Raw genomic sequence first — 17,326 nt, 5'->3', positions numbered from 1 at the left:
TGGGGTTGTTGCAGGAGCACCCCCTGTGAATAGCATACAGCTCATAATCTATGCAGGATCTGACACAGAGCAGCTGTGCTCTCTGGTTCTCTGATACAGTGGTTCTCTAGTACACTTGCCCATATTCTAGGCAGGACTGATTCTATTTTTAGATACCAAAAAGGAGGGATTGACTCAGGGAGTCATTCCCAATTTTGGCTTTTGCGCCCCTGGCTAAGAGCAGCCAGGGGCACTTATGACAGCAGCAAATGGAACAGTGCAAAAGGACTGGTAGCCATGCCCATCTTATTACCAATTTATGGTATGGTAGATGGTACAATATGGCTGATAACCATCTCTGCTATCATGCAAAAGCATGCAGCTGTGTAGCACTGCTGAATCGCCTCTGTGAGCGGCATCTAGTACACATACGGTGACAGTCACAAAAGGCGAAACAGGCTCCATGATTGCCATGCTATGGCATCTTCCAGGGCAATCCAGGGAAAAAAGGCATGAAATGCTTGTCTGCCGTTGCTTTCCCAGCGGAAGGAGTGACTGACGACATTTACCCAGAACCACCCGCGACAATGATTTTTGCCGCATCAGGCACTGGGATCTCAACCCAGAAATTCAAAGGGGGGGGGGAGGCTGCGGGAACTATGGGATAGCTACGGAATAGCTACCCACAGTGCAATGCTCCAGAAATCGACGCTAGCCTCGGACCGTGGACGCACACCACCGATTTAATGTGTTTAGTGTGGCCGCGCACACTCGATTTTATACAATCTGTTTTGTTAAACCGGTTTATGTAAATTCGGAATAATCCCATAGTGTAGACGTACCCTCATAGGACATGCATGCTATAAAACTCACACTTGAAGTTCTTATCAGGACTACCAGTGCAGATCTCACAAGATATGCATCTAAGGAGGTCTCTTCCTTAACCTTACGCCAAGGAGTGGCTGGTGGGTGTTTTCTCCAAGCCAGAAAAGCCCAGCTTTCCCATCCCCTTGATGCACATAAGTTAACATCTTGACATTACGGCTTACTTACCACACGTGGCTGAGAAAAAGCAGATATGTATTTTATAAGCACAAATAACCCTCAGTATTAAACAATCACCATCTACATACTGTGTGATCAGTGAAAGCAGATGTCTGAGATAGTCTTGACATGCCTGGGATGTTTTAAAACACTGAGTAATATAACATACAAATCAAGCTATTTCATCATAACAAGTGATTCTGGGCATGTTGTTCACCATATACTTGGAACATGACATTTCAAATCAAATTTCATTTCATGTGGAAGGAAAGAAACATTGTTCTTTCGTACCTTGACATGTTTATCATTTGGAGGCTGAGCCAGCTATCTCCCTGGGTTCACACTCTAGTTCCAGAAAATCAAAGATAATCATCATTTGTTACGAGTATCATGCACAGCTTATTTTGTGTGTAGCAAACAGAACAAAAGTGGGAGGGAGAATACAGTGATAATTATTTTAGGAGCAAATTTTCTCCCTCTCACCCACCCACCCCACCAGTCGGACTTTTACTGGCTTTCTTAAAGTAATTACAACAACAAAATTTGATTTTGATAAAATCTGTTGATCAAGTCTATCATTTAGGTTGGAACTCACAGCAGTGTTTTCTATGTATTTCCTCAGAAGTGGCTGGCATACTACTGGGAGCTATAAAATAAATGATTTTAAAAGTGTTCTCAGTGAGCGCCAAGATGGATTAGCTATTGTACTCCTTTGGTAAAAGATACTCTCCTATACTTTTGTGTATAGTTCCTTTCTTCTACTCCAAAACCCTAGAGTAGTTTAGTAGCTAATATGGATGATCAGAGACATTCCTGCTATATCTTATTCAGCTGAGAAAATGTTTCCAATCAGACAAAAATCCACAAATATCCAGAGATGCCCAACTGGAGTGGAAGCTGAGCACAATTTTTTTCTTCTTTGAGTGTCCAGATGTATGGCTCCACCAATTTTTTCCCAGAGGAACTTCATTCTTCAAAGATATGCTGAATGGATGGATTATTATTGGCAGGACAGGGCTAATTCTAGAAAATGATAAATTATCTGAACAATCAGGCTCCAGGACTCTCAAATTGGGTACCCATTTTTGACATTAAGGTCTGTGCTTCAGTTGCCATTAAAAGGGGAGTTGTGAAGCTAAATCCAGTGTCTGTGTAGCACACAGATGCTAAACAGGACTTGGAAGGGACTTCCTGGATCATCTCATGCAGTCCCTTGCTATTGCAGGAAACAATCATATAATCCTGTTTATAAATTTATCAAGTTTCATCTTAAAACTGCCCAAACGTGTTGTCTATGAAAATGAGAGAGTCCAGAGATGTCCAAGAAGACAGTGGACCAACACAGTATATAAAGCCATCCTAGCAACCCCCAATAGGCTCAAGTCCTGGTTCTAAACAGACGTGAATGGAATCTGCTCATAACATTGGCCCTACCCAGTCTTGGCATAAGAAAAAGGAAATGATGATCTGTTGTATTTATTTAGATGGAATATATGGGCCCAGAGAGTCAAAGGTATTAATATGATCCTGTAGCTGTCCAACATTAAATAGTTTTAAACAAAGTTTGATATACAGAGACCTCAGCCTGCTAAATACTATGGCAAACACAGTTAAAAATCCTTTAAACCTTTTATTAAAGATACATTTCAAATGCTTTAACTGTTTTTTCTTCATTTTCTGTAACATATTAAGTAAGGCTTTCATTTTAACATCCTTTGTTCCCTTTCCCTTTCTCTGAAGTTAGTCTTTAGAAGGAACAACCCCCTTGTCTAACAGTTTCTTAGAGGGTATTCTTTTGGGGAAAAAAATAAGTTAATTGAGATGGTCTGGCGCTACCATTGTTGTTAAAGTCCGATCCCATTTCCTAGAAAGCAAAACAAGACAAAACACACACAAAAGCAGAAGAAAAAAAGAAAATGCATGTTCTTTCTCTGGTGTTTACTCTCAATTGCAACTTCAATGCTGGCAAAACATAGGCACAGCATACAGGCTTTTCAACCACTACAAAAACTGGCAAATTTATATCAGCATCAGGCTGTTTAGGGGATTGCTTTTATCTCCCTCTCTGCTCACAGGCTTACAGTAATGTTGCAAAATATGCAGTCTTGGCTAGCTAAGCCAGACGCTTGTTAGAAGACAAAGAGAAGCATAGGAAACAGAAGAAAAACAGTGGGGAAGGAAATAGACACACTGGGTTTGGGTGACAAAGTCTCATGTTCCTGGTGGCAGTCAAGATTCAGCCAGAACTGGTGGAGGCAGCAATGTCACCCAAGTCCCTCTGTTAGCTCAGTCTGGTAAGGAGAGCTCTTGGGATCAAAACTATGAAGGCCCACTGATGTTACAGTGGTTCTCAAGGATAAGGGAGGGTGGCAACCATGATAGTGAAGCTTGCTCTTTTCCCTTCTTTTAGTCAGCTGTTGTCCCCCTGCACTTTCTCTATAACAACTTTGATCTCAAAGCCTCTTTTATTTTAAGGACCCTGAAAGGGAGTGAAGGGTGGAATAGTCCATCCTCCCACTATTTTGTCCACCAGCAGGCCTAATTTCTGACACCAAGTTTGGTTCATTGATTTCTGGGCTTGCATTGTTCTTGTTTATCTGGCATGCTCATAACACAGTCCTTGAATTACATCAGTAGGTCTTTTTGTTTGGCCTGATTCAGTCTGTCTCTTTTTTGCACCTTTTCCCACCAACATTTGTTGTTATAGGTTATTGTAACATTTTATTAATTTTCATTTACTTTTCACGGATGAGCTCACAATTAGGGTAAACTCATTAGGTTGTTTGCGCCCACTACTCAAGTTGGAAGGCTGTTCCAGAACCTCACTACTCTGATTTTAGAAACCTTTTTTAATTTCCAGCCTAAATTTATTCCTGGCCATTTGCGCTTGTACCAACGCTGTCGTATAGCTTAAATAGCTCTTCTCTATCCATGGTGTTTACAGTGGTGCACGCCATCGTAAAGCCCCTGGGGAAACTAACAGTTCTGTAGTCCGAGGAGGGTTTGAATGGGTAGCAAGCCTATAGCCTCCTATCAAACAATGAGTCTAAAATGAAATCTTGACCATCCATTCTGAGCACTGAACGGAGTGGAGGTCCTGTGGAGAAAATAGTTTGTGATCATGTAATTAAAGACAGTATCATAAGGCACATGCAGCCTTAATTCTAGAACTTCTTAACTTATGAATGCTTTACTTCGCAATCTTAACATTATACAAATTACACACAAAAAACTATATTTAAAGAGAGCGTAATTCACCCTGTGCAGAGAGCCAGCAGAAGGTCTATAAAGTATTTACGTCCCACTTCTGCCTTATGTCAAGGACTTGCGCAGTGTATAGGCCTCGTGCAAGGTCTCTGCACAGAGGATGAATTTTATTCATACTGTCCAAAACAATACCAGCCACTTTACACACAAATAGTAAGATATTCCTTGCCCCAAATTGTTTAAATATACACCATGCAGGAGGGGAAAAGATGCAATACAAGGGCTTGTTTGGGGAGAGGGTGGGTAGGAGGTGTTGGAGTGGTTTTGTGCTTTTATCTCCCTCCTGTGTGTTTTGCTTTACGTCCCTAACAACGTCGGTTAGCTGCACAAGAGGAATGTAGCATTCTGAGTGTCTATCTGTAAAGTGAAGTGTTGTTTTAAGCACATTCCCTTGTACTCAGGCTTTTTTAATTCATGCTTCCCATAGGAGACACTACAGTTCGATGTGAGCAACTTGATCTGCTTCAAGATTGGCTGTCTGATTTCCGAAAATCTACCTCCTCCTCCAGCACAGCCAATCCAGAGGAGCTGGTGGCTTTTGATGTGATCTGTGGAGATCTCAACTTTGACAACTGCTCATCTGGTGAGACAAGCTTTTCCCCTTCCTCTTGAATACATAGCATCATAGTGAGCTAAGATGTTGTAATGTCTCCTCTAACTGCTTTAGAGCAGTGATCTGCAATTGTACATGGCTTTTGCAATCACATTTAAATAAGAATAAATTGCTATAAAAACTTTTAAAAATGGGAGTAAAGATTGTTAATCTGTGTGGGCAAACCCAATGTTTAAGAGATGCCTATTCATTAAAGGGGAGATTTCTAAGGCACAAAGGGCAGTCCTATCATTTGTGCCTTTGACAATCTCCACCAAACTCTAGAAGAATCAGACAGGTAGCTCTTACCTCCTCTGCATTTTTATTGTCACTATGGCACCTATATACCCTTTCTTTCTAGTTACTAATATATATATATATATGTGAACAGGTATATAATCACTGGGTACCTGTGGGAAAAAATCTTACATAACTGTGTAATTAAAGACTGTATCATACGCACAAGAGGGTTGAATTAATGTTCCAAGGGCAACTTTAATTCTGGCATTTACTAACTTTAAGGACTTGACTTTGCAACCTTAATATTCTTTTAACTTATTTTTTGGAAGTTATTCCACATATGGAGGGCAGAAGGCACCATTAGAAGTAGACATTTACTACCAACAGATGTTAAAATACAGTGGAATTCTGAGTAAAGAATATCTCACACACTAGGATAAAGTCAAACATGGTACAGTACATGTTATTTTTAATGGCATCAACTGTATGTGTTTGCACAGTGTGTATAGGCAGTTACATAAATGGATGTTAATTTATTTCAACTGGCTCATCACTACACTAGCTGGGCGTACCACAGAAATTAAAAAGAACAATTATTACCAGCAATTGGCACAAATCAAAAAATCCATTCCAACTTCTACCACTACTGTCCGTTAATGCAGGATCCCCTCCAAATTATGTTCTAAAATTAAGAAATATTCCAAGTACAAAAAGTCTTGCATTATGTTCCAAAAGTAAGTGAACTTGGACTCTGGTGGACTGTAGCAGAGAGCAAATTTCAGAACCAAAGGCTGTCTACTAGTGATGTCTTGCTGCTTGCTCAAAGGAGTTTAACCCTGGGCCCAAACAACAGAAGCTTTTCCAGAAAAGCAACTGATCTGAAGAGTATAGCGAGAGGGGCTGTCTAAAACAACCAACATTATAGATACTAGCTACTACCACCAAGCAGCAGCTTGGAAGCCAGCACAGAGTGTAAATCACAGGTGGTGTATATTTGTGTGTGCATTCTCCCACTTAATAGGCAGGTAAATTGCAAACTGCTCTTGCTGAAGCATCCAAATGACCTCCAATGGTAGCCTACATAGAACACATTATAGTAGTCCAGCCTGGAGATGGCAAAAAGCATGGAGAGGGCTACATCTGAGAGGAAAGGTCACGGTGTCTGAGCTACTGCTACTATGTGGCCATACAAAGAGATGGATACACTAGGACCGTCAAGAGTGTGAACCAATGGGACAAGGGGTAGGAACAATCATGATCGCCATGAGTCTCTTAATATGTTCTCTATTGTGCATATTGGTTTATACTGTGCTTTTAGTCAGCTAGGTTAGAGATAAATTCAAGCTACAGTGTTCAGATTGGGCTCTAACGTTTAGGACCACCACGTTTACAGATTCTTACTCACTGTTCAGGCCCATTTGCTCAGTGGAGATATTAGTGTCCATAGGGAATCTATCCCCTCTAATGAAGCTGGGTGTACCAGCTTCAAAGAAAAAGATACCTCCTGTACGGTCCAAAATAACTACTATTCTCTCATATCATGTCTTTGAATGTGCTTTTCTTTTGAAACTGCTGATGAGATTGAGATAGTGCTAATCACCACTGACGAGGTTAATTAATCTGGTTTGGATAGACGTTCAAATGAAAAAATTCAAAATGTTGACTGGCCCTGCATTGCCTGATCTTGTCTCGTATTTACATGTGCTGCCACTTGGCAGCCAGGATTCTCAGGAGATGAATAACCTCTCATACTCAGCTTTGGATCAAATGCTCATGGTCAATTTAGTTATTGCATCTCCAATCTCAAATGAACCCTGAAGTTGAGTAGAAAAGTATCTGAAGAACAGAACGTGAAGTTGGCAGACACTCTGACTTGGCATCTAGAATTATGAATCAACATTCTAGAGCTGAAAGTCAAGATTTATTGACCAGAGTTTATTAGTAAAGCAAAAATTTCCCTATGCTTTATTGGCTCAGAGGTAAATCAATTTTAGCTGAATTCAGATACAGCCAATCAGAATTCAGTTATTTACATGCTTGTGCAGCTTTGCTCCAAATCTTAAAATTGTTGACCTCTGATGAGATAAAGAAACTTCCTGGTTTGTAAACATGATCATTTCATCCAATGGATCATCTAGAATAATCTTTTTGTACAATATGTAGCAAACATAGTATGTGAATGTTAACCAAGTGTCAGATGTTACTTGGTTGACAATATATTTTTATATAGTGGTTGAGTTTTTGTAGGCATGTTTGCATAGGGGTTTCAATAATTGAAACGTAACCATTGTTCAAGGGGACAGTAACAAGGTAAAAGCTGCTGTTAGATGTGTTGCTAAGAATTAAAATAATTAAAAGCATTGAAAATCTGTTTTATTTTTGCTATTGATGCAGTTGACTATTTTTCACTTTTGAAATGGAAGTTGAAATTAAGTTGATCACTTTCATTTTCTGTTTATAGTCAGTCTCACTTTTTGGTTCTCATGTATTAAGTTAGAACAATGCTGCAGTGTTTGTGTTTACAACTCTGCAGGGGAATGTTTTTAATTTAAAAAGTCACAGATCTTTGTTAGGTAATGTACTTTAGAGGAAAATGTAGGCTTTGTATTTTTAAGTACTAAATCTTGATACAGTATTTACCAATTTTGCACTGTAAAGAGTCCGGAAGGTTTTAAGGAAAAAATATTAACTGAATATTTTTAGACTTGCCAGCTTTCTTTACAAACTGTGAAATTGTAGAATGGTTTGTTTCCTCCCGTGAAAATCCAGCTGTAACTCTTTGTTGAAAGTTATACCATTAATCCATCCGACATTCGCAAGTCACCCCATGTTTTAGGACCATTTGCAGCAAGTCATTTGTACCCTAGTACTAGAGAGTTATCACACTTCTAACATCAGTACATTGAATTCTCAGTTATCAGGAACTTTATTATAAGGCTGTCTTTAATGTCAGGCCGATGTAGTCTGACTCTGATGGAAATCTATTATATTTTAAACCTTTTGCTATGAGATAAAAAAAACGTTCAATGAGAGGGGCTAGGCTGTACCTTTCAGCCATGAATAGTAACAATTGCTGCATGGCGGTGGATTAATCATCACAGAATTTTATTCCTTTCCATGGCTTCTCCAAAGAAGGTTTGTAGGCATATGAAACCCTGTGACAGAGCAAAACTTGGAGAAATAAAACTGCACAGATTTCATCTGGTCCTTAAATAAAAATACCTGAACAAAATCAATAACCTGCTGAGAGAGGAGGGATGTGATTTAAGTGTACCTGTCACATCTGAAATACTCTAGTTTTCTGCAATTCCTCCAAGATGTATCCGCTAATTTATTACTGCCTCAGCCCCAGAATCGTCTTGTGGTTCTAAAGACGGCAACTTTCAAGGCAGCTGAGACAATGCTTGTGCAATAGAGGTATCAGTTCTCAGCTCAGTAAGATACACTGAACAAAATGCAAGAATGGAATCCTGTGGCCCTATAGCTAGGGACAAAACAGATACAATGACATAAGAGCCTGTAACAGCCTCAGGGGCCGTGGATGGTTAGTACAAATGTGGCTACAGACTGAAAATGTGTTGTTTCCTTTTTCTGACCCCTTCTAGTTGGAATTGAGATAGTCACACATCACCATCCCTTGGCAAGAATGATGTTGCTCTCCTGTAGAAGCAGGTCTGGTTTGCTCCTGTTGATGCAGGGCAACGTCCTCCTTAGGTGATACATCTAGCTGAAACTTCAAAGAAGTTCCCCCTCCCTTGTTTTGAGTGTGTCTATTTTCATACATATTTATGGATTTTGTTGCCTTGACAATAGACTGTGACAAATGACATCATTAGTTTCAAGTGCAGGCACTTGTGAATGTTCCAGGGATCCCTAGAGGGAACTTGAACTGTTGATAAGAAATTCTAAAATCTAAAATGGTGGAAGTGCTGCAAAGAAGAAAATTATCAAGGGACGCTGCCAGTGTAATAGGTTTTAAAAAAAATTATTGGATTTATAGCAGTGTTGGTATTTTCAGTTTGAGGGTCTGATCCTGCAAATACTACAAGATATGAGATTTACTATAATAAATAGTATACCCTGAATTTTAGTTCTCCTAGCAACTTGATTCAGTGCCAATAGTACTACTTTGTTGTTTCATTAAATAATCCTAGCAGCATATATTTGCTATTAGACTTGAAGTAGATAAATTGGTACTGATTGTGCTCTGGCAGAAATGAAGCATTGAGAATGCATGTGGCATGCTGCTTGTAATTTGGACTACTTTAATACTCAGGCTAACAATATCACAACACAAAATATCATTTCTGACTCTTTCAGTCAGTTATGTAACCTAAGTGTTTCACAAACAGTGCATCTTGTGAGGCAGTCATACCACAAGCTTCTAACTTCAGCAAATGCACTGCAGAGACTATATACATACCCAACTCACCATATGTCTTGTCAATATGAAGCCAGCGAGTCTAGTTCTGCACTGCCTAACATTTAATACCTACATTGTATAGTCATTTACATCAGTATATAGTGCAAGGCAATGGAGAATCAGGCCCATTAATTACTCCCAAAAATCAGATGGGCAGGATTTGGCAGTGAGTCTTTTTGTTGTTGATACATTTTCTTCTGTTTTAAAGTGCTATATTTTCCAACAGTGAATCTTTGTTCTTAGTTGAGTTTTGTTGGTGGGGGCAATTATTTGGAGCATTCAGGCAGTGGAGATTAGGATATTATTAACTAATTGTATACAGAAGCACCAACCAGCTCCAATGACGTTAGGGCTCCATTATGCTGGGTGCTGTACCAATGCATAGTAACAGTAAGGGACGGATTTTTAAAAGGTATTTAGACACCTAAAAATGCACACAGGTGCATAGGCAATTTTGAAAAATTCCCACTAAGCACCTTATTCCCATTGGGCACCGATCTGCACCTCTAGGTGCCCAAGTACCTTTAAAAATCTGGCCCTAAAGAGTTTAGGCCCCTAATTAAGACAAGATGCAACAAGGCCGTATATATAACGAGGGAGTGGAGGTGACCAGGGATAGGAAAGTGGCCTATTTTTCCATGATTTACAGTTTTGGAGGATTTGAAATATACAAGTAACATTTTTAATGCCACTAATCTCAACTAGCCTGAGGTCTTTCACCTTTAGGTCACCAGTTCAAATCCAGCCCAGGTAATTAGTGCCCAAAAGTCATCATTTGCTGTCTGTTCAGTGGGCCAGTTGAAATGAGTTGGTGATATTAACCCAGTTCCTCAAACATGTGCCACCACCACAACTGGCACTAATTGGTACGCTGTTGGCAGTCTTGCAGACTAGAAATTGAAAGGGCATGGAGACTGGTCCCTCCAGGACAAGGGTTATGTAAATTACCCAGGCAAGGTGGGAAATCTACATTGCCATTGCCTGCAATCAAACCTGTTTTGAAGATAAATAAGGGGCATCAGTTCCTTCAGCTGTCAACTTAGCATTAAACTAGTGATAAATGGGAGACATTTAGGAAATGCTTTTGTCAATCTGAGGACTAAGATTTAGAGAATTTATAAAATGTAGCTCAGGGTTAATAAGAATCTTGACTACAATTGTGATTTTTGGTTTATTTGTTTTTTAAAATTCATTACAGAATGTTGCTGATATCACCTTAGAAACCAAAATGAAATCAGGTTCCAAATTAAATTAGTGTTGCTGTAGTCTTGACCAGAGAGGTTGCTTCAGAGTGATGGGAGGAACCTCCTCTCCCTTCCAGGGGCATGAGCTGAGGACACAGATCGGAGAGTCAAGTTTGCCTTTTGCATGGTACCAGTTTTTGCACTGTATTTTAAAGCTTGCACTACGAGATTGATTTGCCTTTCCTTGGACTTGCAGAGGACAAGCTGGAGCAGCAGCACTCCCTGTTTACACGCTACAAAGATCCATGCCGGCTTGGTCCTGGGGAGGAAAAACCATGGGCAATTGGTAAGGTTTTGTCTCAAACTGTCAGAGGCAACTGATTTTATCCTTATATGTTCCTGAGACACCACCTGCAGGCAGCATATGGTATAACTAAGGGGCAGTAACAATTAAGCGGGATCTAAATATTTACAAACTGTGGTTTAAAAGCATCATCTCTTTTGTAAGCCTCAGAGTGCTTTATTGTACTATAAAATGTACCCAAATAGTGGATGAGGTGTTTCTACCAAAATGCAGACCCTGCTGGAATTGAACATGGCATCAGTTTATAAGATTACTCAAGTACCCTGCCACAGTTTAGCCACTTTAAAATGATCTTTTAAAACCCAGTTGAACCATTGTGGTGTCTCTGTATTCCAGTTCTAGTCTCTCAGTTACACCAAGCTATTTGTATGTAAACTGAAGCATTCAGCTTATGATTAGACTCTTCCAGCCCCATTAATTGCTGATGTTATAAATCAGTGTTTGTGACAAGGTAATTAAATAATTCCATTGGCACCGTTTTCATTTTCACATCCACCTCAAACTGCATACCTTAGGGAAAAATTCATTCCTGGTGTAATTCCACTGATTTCAACTGAGTTACACTAGAGATTACTTTGCCCACTGGACTTCCATGAAAAACATTAAAAACAGGAGTGGTGGTTTCACTTAATTAATTACCTTGATTTGACTGATTGAGGAAGTGGTTAGGGTAGGTCAGATTGGGTAGTTTGCCAGAAAGGTTTAAAAAGTTAAGGGGGTGGGGGAGGAGGGTCTGTGCAGGAGGCAAGGGAGAAGACACACTTAAGCATCAGAAAGAGGGAGGGTGGAGGAAATGAGTGCAAGCATTCCCATCCTCATTGCAATTAGGGAGTATTTTTGCATGCGTTCTGAAATAGAAGAATCCCATTAGATCAAAAGCATTAGCCTGCATGGGCAAGAAACAGTCCCTGAAGGGAGGACATACCTTAAACCGATAGCACCCTTGTCCAGAGCAAATGCAAAGTGAGTATAAAATGCTATCAAATCAGAAAGGAACACTTTCTGATTCCACTCCCTTTGCACTGCTACAATTAACTACACAAGGTGCAAGTAGCAATAGGTATGCTGAGCTAGTCATGTGTTCCTTTTTGTTCACAGGTACCTTGTTAGATCCTGAAGGATTGTATGAGGAAGAAGTGTGCACTCCAGATAACCTACAGAAGTATGCACTCAGTCCCTCTTTCACTGTTTACAGACAATTAATTGAAAAACTAGTTTGTCATTTTCCATTTAATATTTTAATTCTGGTGATAAGTGACTAAAATTTACTATCCAATGGCTGTTTGGTGGCCTTTGAGAGATGTGTTGCTTACCTTTTATTTGGCAATAGCAGCAGAGGTACTAAGGATTTAATTAACTCTAGAAACTGTACTGACTTTGCATCTCTATAGGTGGTCCTGCCTGACCCGCAGGAATACTGTGAATGTGGCATAATGTAAATACGTATAGATAATAAAAGGTTAAAGCACTATATAGGGGAGTCATGCTGTCTTATGGCCAAGTGGAAGACTTCAGATTCTAGGGATGTCACTCTGACATCTTTAACCAGCACTAGATTTACACCAAAACATTTTTAAAAATGAAATGGGTGTGGAGGGGGGGATAGAAACAGGACTAAGTAAACTCTAGGTCTAACCAACCTTGAATTTTGGGGAAGTTTGGATCATGACTCCAAACCCTGTGGCTATTAACCATATTAGCAAAAGAGACATGCACTACAACATTCAAAGCTGGCTAATATTCAGTGAATTCACACCTATGTATACATTCAGTTTGCTGGAACAGGACAATAAAACCAACTTCTGAATGCTACCAGACTGGACATAGCACAGCCTGTTTGAAGATCTCTCCACAGCTGATCAGTACAGCAGACTGATTTAACCAAGCATAAATAGTGGGGTAGCTGTTTATTAACTAATTTTTCTGTAAATCTGGGACAAGTTAATAAGGTAGATATTGATCTTTTACAACTTGGACTCCATCTCTGAACAATGGGGCAATGTAAACACACTTCCATTTTGAAGGAGCCTTAGCTGTGAAGCTGAGCTTTTAATTTAGGGCAAGTAATTTCTTCTCACAGAAGGTGAAATTTACCCTGATGCAGAGAGCCAACGCAAGGCCATCTGCATCATTTAAGCACCACACAAGGTCGGTGGCGTGGGGAGTATTCACTGGTTGTACAGAAATACCGGGACTCTATACTGCAACAAGGTCTCCATAGTCCAGCACAGAAGGCCCCATTAGGGACCAGTCAAGAGATGAGATTCAGAGGCCCCAAAGCAATGTGTGTGGAGAGAGTGTGGCCCACAATTCCATGCCACAAGCTGGAACAGCAGCAGCAGAAAGGCTGTGGGGCCTGCAGTTTCCTGCCCCCCTGGGTTGTGAGATGGCTTACCCAAGCTTTGTGGAGATGGAGTGAAATTGATTCCAGAATGCCATTCTCTCACTCCTGTATCATACTTTTTGCAGGTGTGGATTCATCAGACAGTCTGATATTCAGTATTAAAAATGAGCTGTGCTGATTAGTTGTGATTGGCCACTATAGTCACATGGTATTGTTTCCATGCTCTAGTTGGAGGAGTCATAACTTTTGTAATAGGCAGGAAGGTTTTAAAAAAAGCCACCTGGGGGTATTAAATCTCTCAAGGAGAAAAGATAGGAAGGATTATTTTAAACTCTTTCTCCTTTCTGTGTCCTAGGTCTTATCTGAGGCATCAGCCCTATAAAGTTTAGATTGCTGTGTATATCATATTGACCAGGCATAACTTATTACATTCATATGGAGTAGTTATGTGCTGCTACTTCTGTGGCATGGCATACACCCTCTGCACCTGCTGTGTCAAGCAGCAGCCCCTCACATATAAGTGATCTGAATTTTACTGAGAATACAGGTGCATGAACATTTTAAAATTCATTGTCCTGGAGTATTTGAGATGAAAATTCCTTTTCCATAAACACTTGTGTAGATGACTCAGTCACTGAAATGGGCACAGGAAGTGAATATAAAAAGAGTGCAAGTGCAGCTCAAGCAAAGTCATCTTTTAAATGAAGTGACTGCACAGATGAAAATTGTGGGGTTTGGGTTTTTGTTGCAGTATTGGTCCAGCTCTGCGCAGCTTTTGCTCAACTGTTGTTTAATTTGCGCTTACCAAGTCTGTGTGGGCTGCTGCTTTTCAATGGAGGTCAGCTTCATTAGAGCCAGATCATTCTCTTGTATCTAAACGAGGCTTTCAGAAAGAGCACCATTTTCAGAAACAAGCTGTAGAATGAACAGTCGGACTCTCCATGTTACGGGATCAGCGTGTTCCAGTAAGCTAACTTAACACAATTAATTACATGACCGTCCAAATTTGAAACATCCTATATGAAAGAAAATTTCCCTTTATGAAATGGTTATTAAAAATAATCTGTCTAGGCTTAGATAACTATCAGAACATTCATATTTAAATTAATCAGAGGAAACAAATGAGCTGCAATACATTTATTTTCCATAGACTTAATAGCCAACCATAATGTGTTATGGTGGATTATTATCTTGTAAAGGTGGGTAAAGTGCTTTTTATAAGAATCAACTTTCGCCAATTATAATTTGCATTTACTCCCAATTCGCCAAAAAACTAAACAGTCCTCTTAAGTGCTGCAGTTCTTGCCTCGTCACAGTTCAAATTCTTTTGAAGGATGGAATTTTGAGAGATGATAAAACCAGGGACTATTTCTCTTTCTAACTTCAAATCATTTCGTAAGAGTTCTGTGCTTGTCACCTTTAAAAAACACACACACACACACACACAAATGCTTTCACGATTATTTTAAAAAGCCAGGACATCAAAATGCCATTTTTTTCTCAAGATGAACTTAAAGGCTTTGTACCTGCTAGGACCCAAGTTCATGGCTCAGTGTTTCTGCTGCAACAGTTGATGATGTAGTTTAAAGATGTAATCAACTTTTACAAGGGAAACCACAGACCTCTTGAGCTCAGGTTCTGGCAGGTAAGAAAAGTAAATCATTTCCAACTACTTGCTTTTGAAAGTCATTTGTACATTTTAGCCCAGATTTTCATAAGAGTGCATGCACAAAAGGGTGTACATATCTGCATGCCTAAATTAACACACAAAATTTCTATGATTGCACATGCTGATGACCAGTTAAGTTCGATAGCCTGCATATGGAGTTGCTGCAGATATCTGCAAATGCAGTAATTGTATATATGAAATTCACATGGTGGATCTTTATGCCAATATTCTACTTTCCTTCGCAATACAAAACTCCTACTGACATCAGGGTCAGATCCACACACATAGTGGAATATCAGTATTGAGACTCATTGTGAGAATGTTCAAGCAGAACTGTCCCCTCAGTCAGCTGCAGATTAATATAACCTTATGCTGTAAAATGCATGCCTGAAACAATGGATTTCACTCTGCTACTGGTTACACTGTAGACTCCTCCAAATAGCACAATGTGTGTTGGGGGGCCTGCAATAAAAATACTGATGATAGCTTATTCTACACACAGGGATAGAGCTGGGAGATATTCAACAGGCTTCTGTTTTTTGTAAACCAGGGTCCTGGAAAGCGAAGAAGGGAGGAAAGGATACTTGGTCTATCCCACCAGCAAGAACCATTCTTCAAGTCAAAAGGGGAGGAAGGCATCACTAAAAGGCAGTGGGAGGAGGATTGACTACATGCTTTACACAGAAGAGGGTGTCTACCTGGAATGGAAAGTGGTGAGTTCTACAGTGAAGTGAACTGTAACTCAGAATGTAAAGTGCTTGGATGGCACACAAGGCCCTGCAGATTTGCTCATAGGGCTAAATTCAAACTCGCATCTCCAAAAGGGAACTCATTCAGACCCTCTCTCCTGCTTCTGTCCTGGGCAGTCTGGGACTTCTTGGAAGTGAGAGAAGGTGCCTTGGAGGTGGGGTGGGGTAAAGAGGTTAACCAGCTACTCAAGTATCAGCTTATGCTCCAATATGTCTGTTAGTCTATAAGATGCCACAGGACTCTGATGCTTTTTACAGCTACTCAAGCGTTTAAGCAACCTACGATAATGTTTGCTGAACTTCCATGAGCATGGGCTCTGTTCAAGAACGCATCAGATCTCAAAAATAGGCTCAGTTCAAATGGGTTTGATTCTAATATCTCACATAGCACCAGTGAGTACATCCTCTACTCTACCTTATTTCATGTTTATATCGTGACTAGCAAAATGGAGTTCAGTCTTGGTAGGGGCCTCTAGGGTGCAATTAGCTTCTGCATACTGCTTCCTGGAAAGTAGAAGGATGTTACAAAATAAAAATGCGAATTTTTTTTCCTCCAGCCTTAAATTTGGCAGGGGTAATTTTGGGGGGGGCAGAAGGTGCTTTTTCTTATGCCCTCTGGCATTACGCTCTAGTTTTTCATTTGATGGTCACCAATTTTTGAACTTTTGTAAAACCTTATAGAATATCCTGGCCAGTTTAACACGATATGATGATAAAACAAATACACTGTACTTCCAATACACCGTGAGTCTGGGAGCTCCTCAAAGTGATTTTAAACCTGCTATGTGATACTATATGCAGAGGTGATAAAGCTGCCTATTCTTAAGGCTGCTCAAAGCGTCTCATTATAAGGCCACTGAATGAGGCAGAAGGAAAAAAAATGTGATCGTGTACTTAAATATTATCATAATACATGCACACAAGGGAGCCAAATTAAGATTGCACATAGTTTTTTGTGAAATGATTTATTTGGTGCAGATAGTGGCATCCGATGATGCCCGCAGCCATATGCATAGTGCATACCATTGGCAGTGGTGAGGAGGAGCGTCACTGATAGCCCCACTGCCATATAAGTGATCTGAATTTTACTGAGTGAGTGAGCAGCATTGGGACCACAGTGCACAGGGGCTGCAACACTCCTCAGATTTTAGCCTATGGCTCCTTCATCATGATGGAGGGGCTAAAAATTGAGTGGCATTATGACCCCTGTACACGTAATGTAGGGGCTGTGGGGCCAAACCTGAGTTGTGTGGTGACGCCTTGTGCAGCATGTTGCAACACCAGTTTGGCCCAGCTGTACCACCCCATTTGCCCCAGCATGAGAGAGGGGTCATGGAGCCAAACCTGAGTGGGAAATGGGTGACGGGCACTGCTGCTTTGGGGCCAGCTCCTGCACTAGGACTCCCTGCCACACATGGAGCCTGCCCAGCCTCCCCCTTCTTCCAGAAGCCTGTGTCCCACCTCAGAGATG

The 17,326-nt window shown here is 40.4% G+C and overlaps 1 protein-coding gene across 3 annotated transcripts in view; it reads left to right on the top strand.

The window, feature by feature from the left end:
- SMPD3 (sphingomyelin phosphodiesterase 3) overlaps positions 1-17,326 on the top strand; it is a 263,658-nt gene that overhangs the window by 238,791 nt on the left and 7,541 nt on the right. For all 3 annotated transcript variants that reach the window (XM_039502790.1, XM_039502788.1, XM_039502789.1), the window contains exons 5-8: positions 4,718-4,873; positions 10,986-11,075; positions 12,192-12,255; positions 15,657-15,819. In XM_039502790.1, coding sequence (XP_039358724.1) covers positions 4,718-4,873; positions 10,986-11,075; positions 12,192-12,255; positions 15,657-15,819 — 473 coding nt within the window. The remainder of the gene's footprint in view (positions 1-4,717; positions 4,874-10,985; positions 11,076-12,191; positions 12,256-15,656; positions 15,820-17,326) is intronic.

This window comes from Mauremys reevesii, linkage group 16, assembly GCF_016161935.1.
Source record: "Mauremys reevesii isolate NIE-2019 linkage group 16, ASM1616193v1, whole genome shotgun sequence".
NCBI classification, from domain to species: domain Eukaryota; kingdom Metazoa; phylum Chordata; order Testudines; family Geoemydidae; genus Mauremys; species Mauremys reevesii.
Note: the sequence above shows the minus strand (reverse complement) of the source record. Positions and strands in the feature narration are given on the sequence as shown.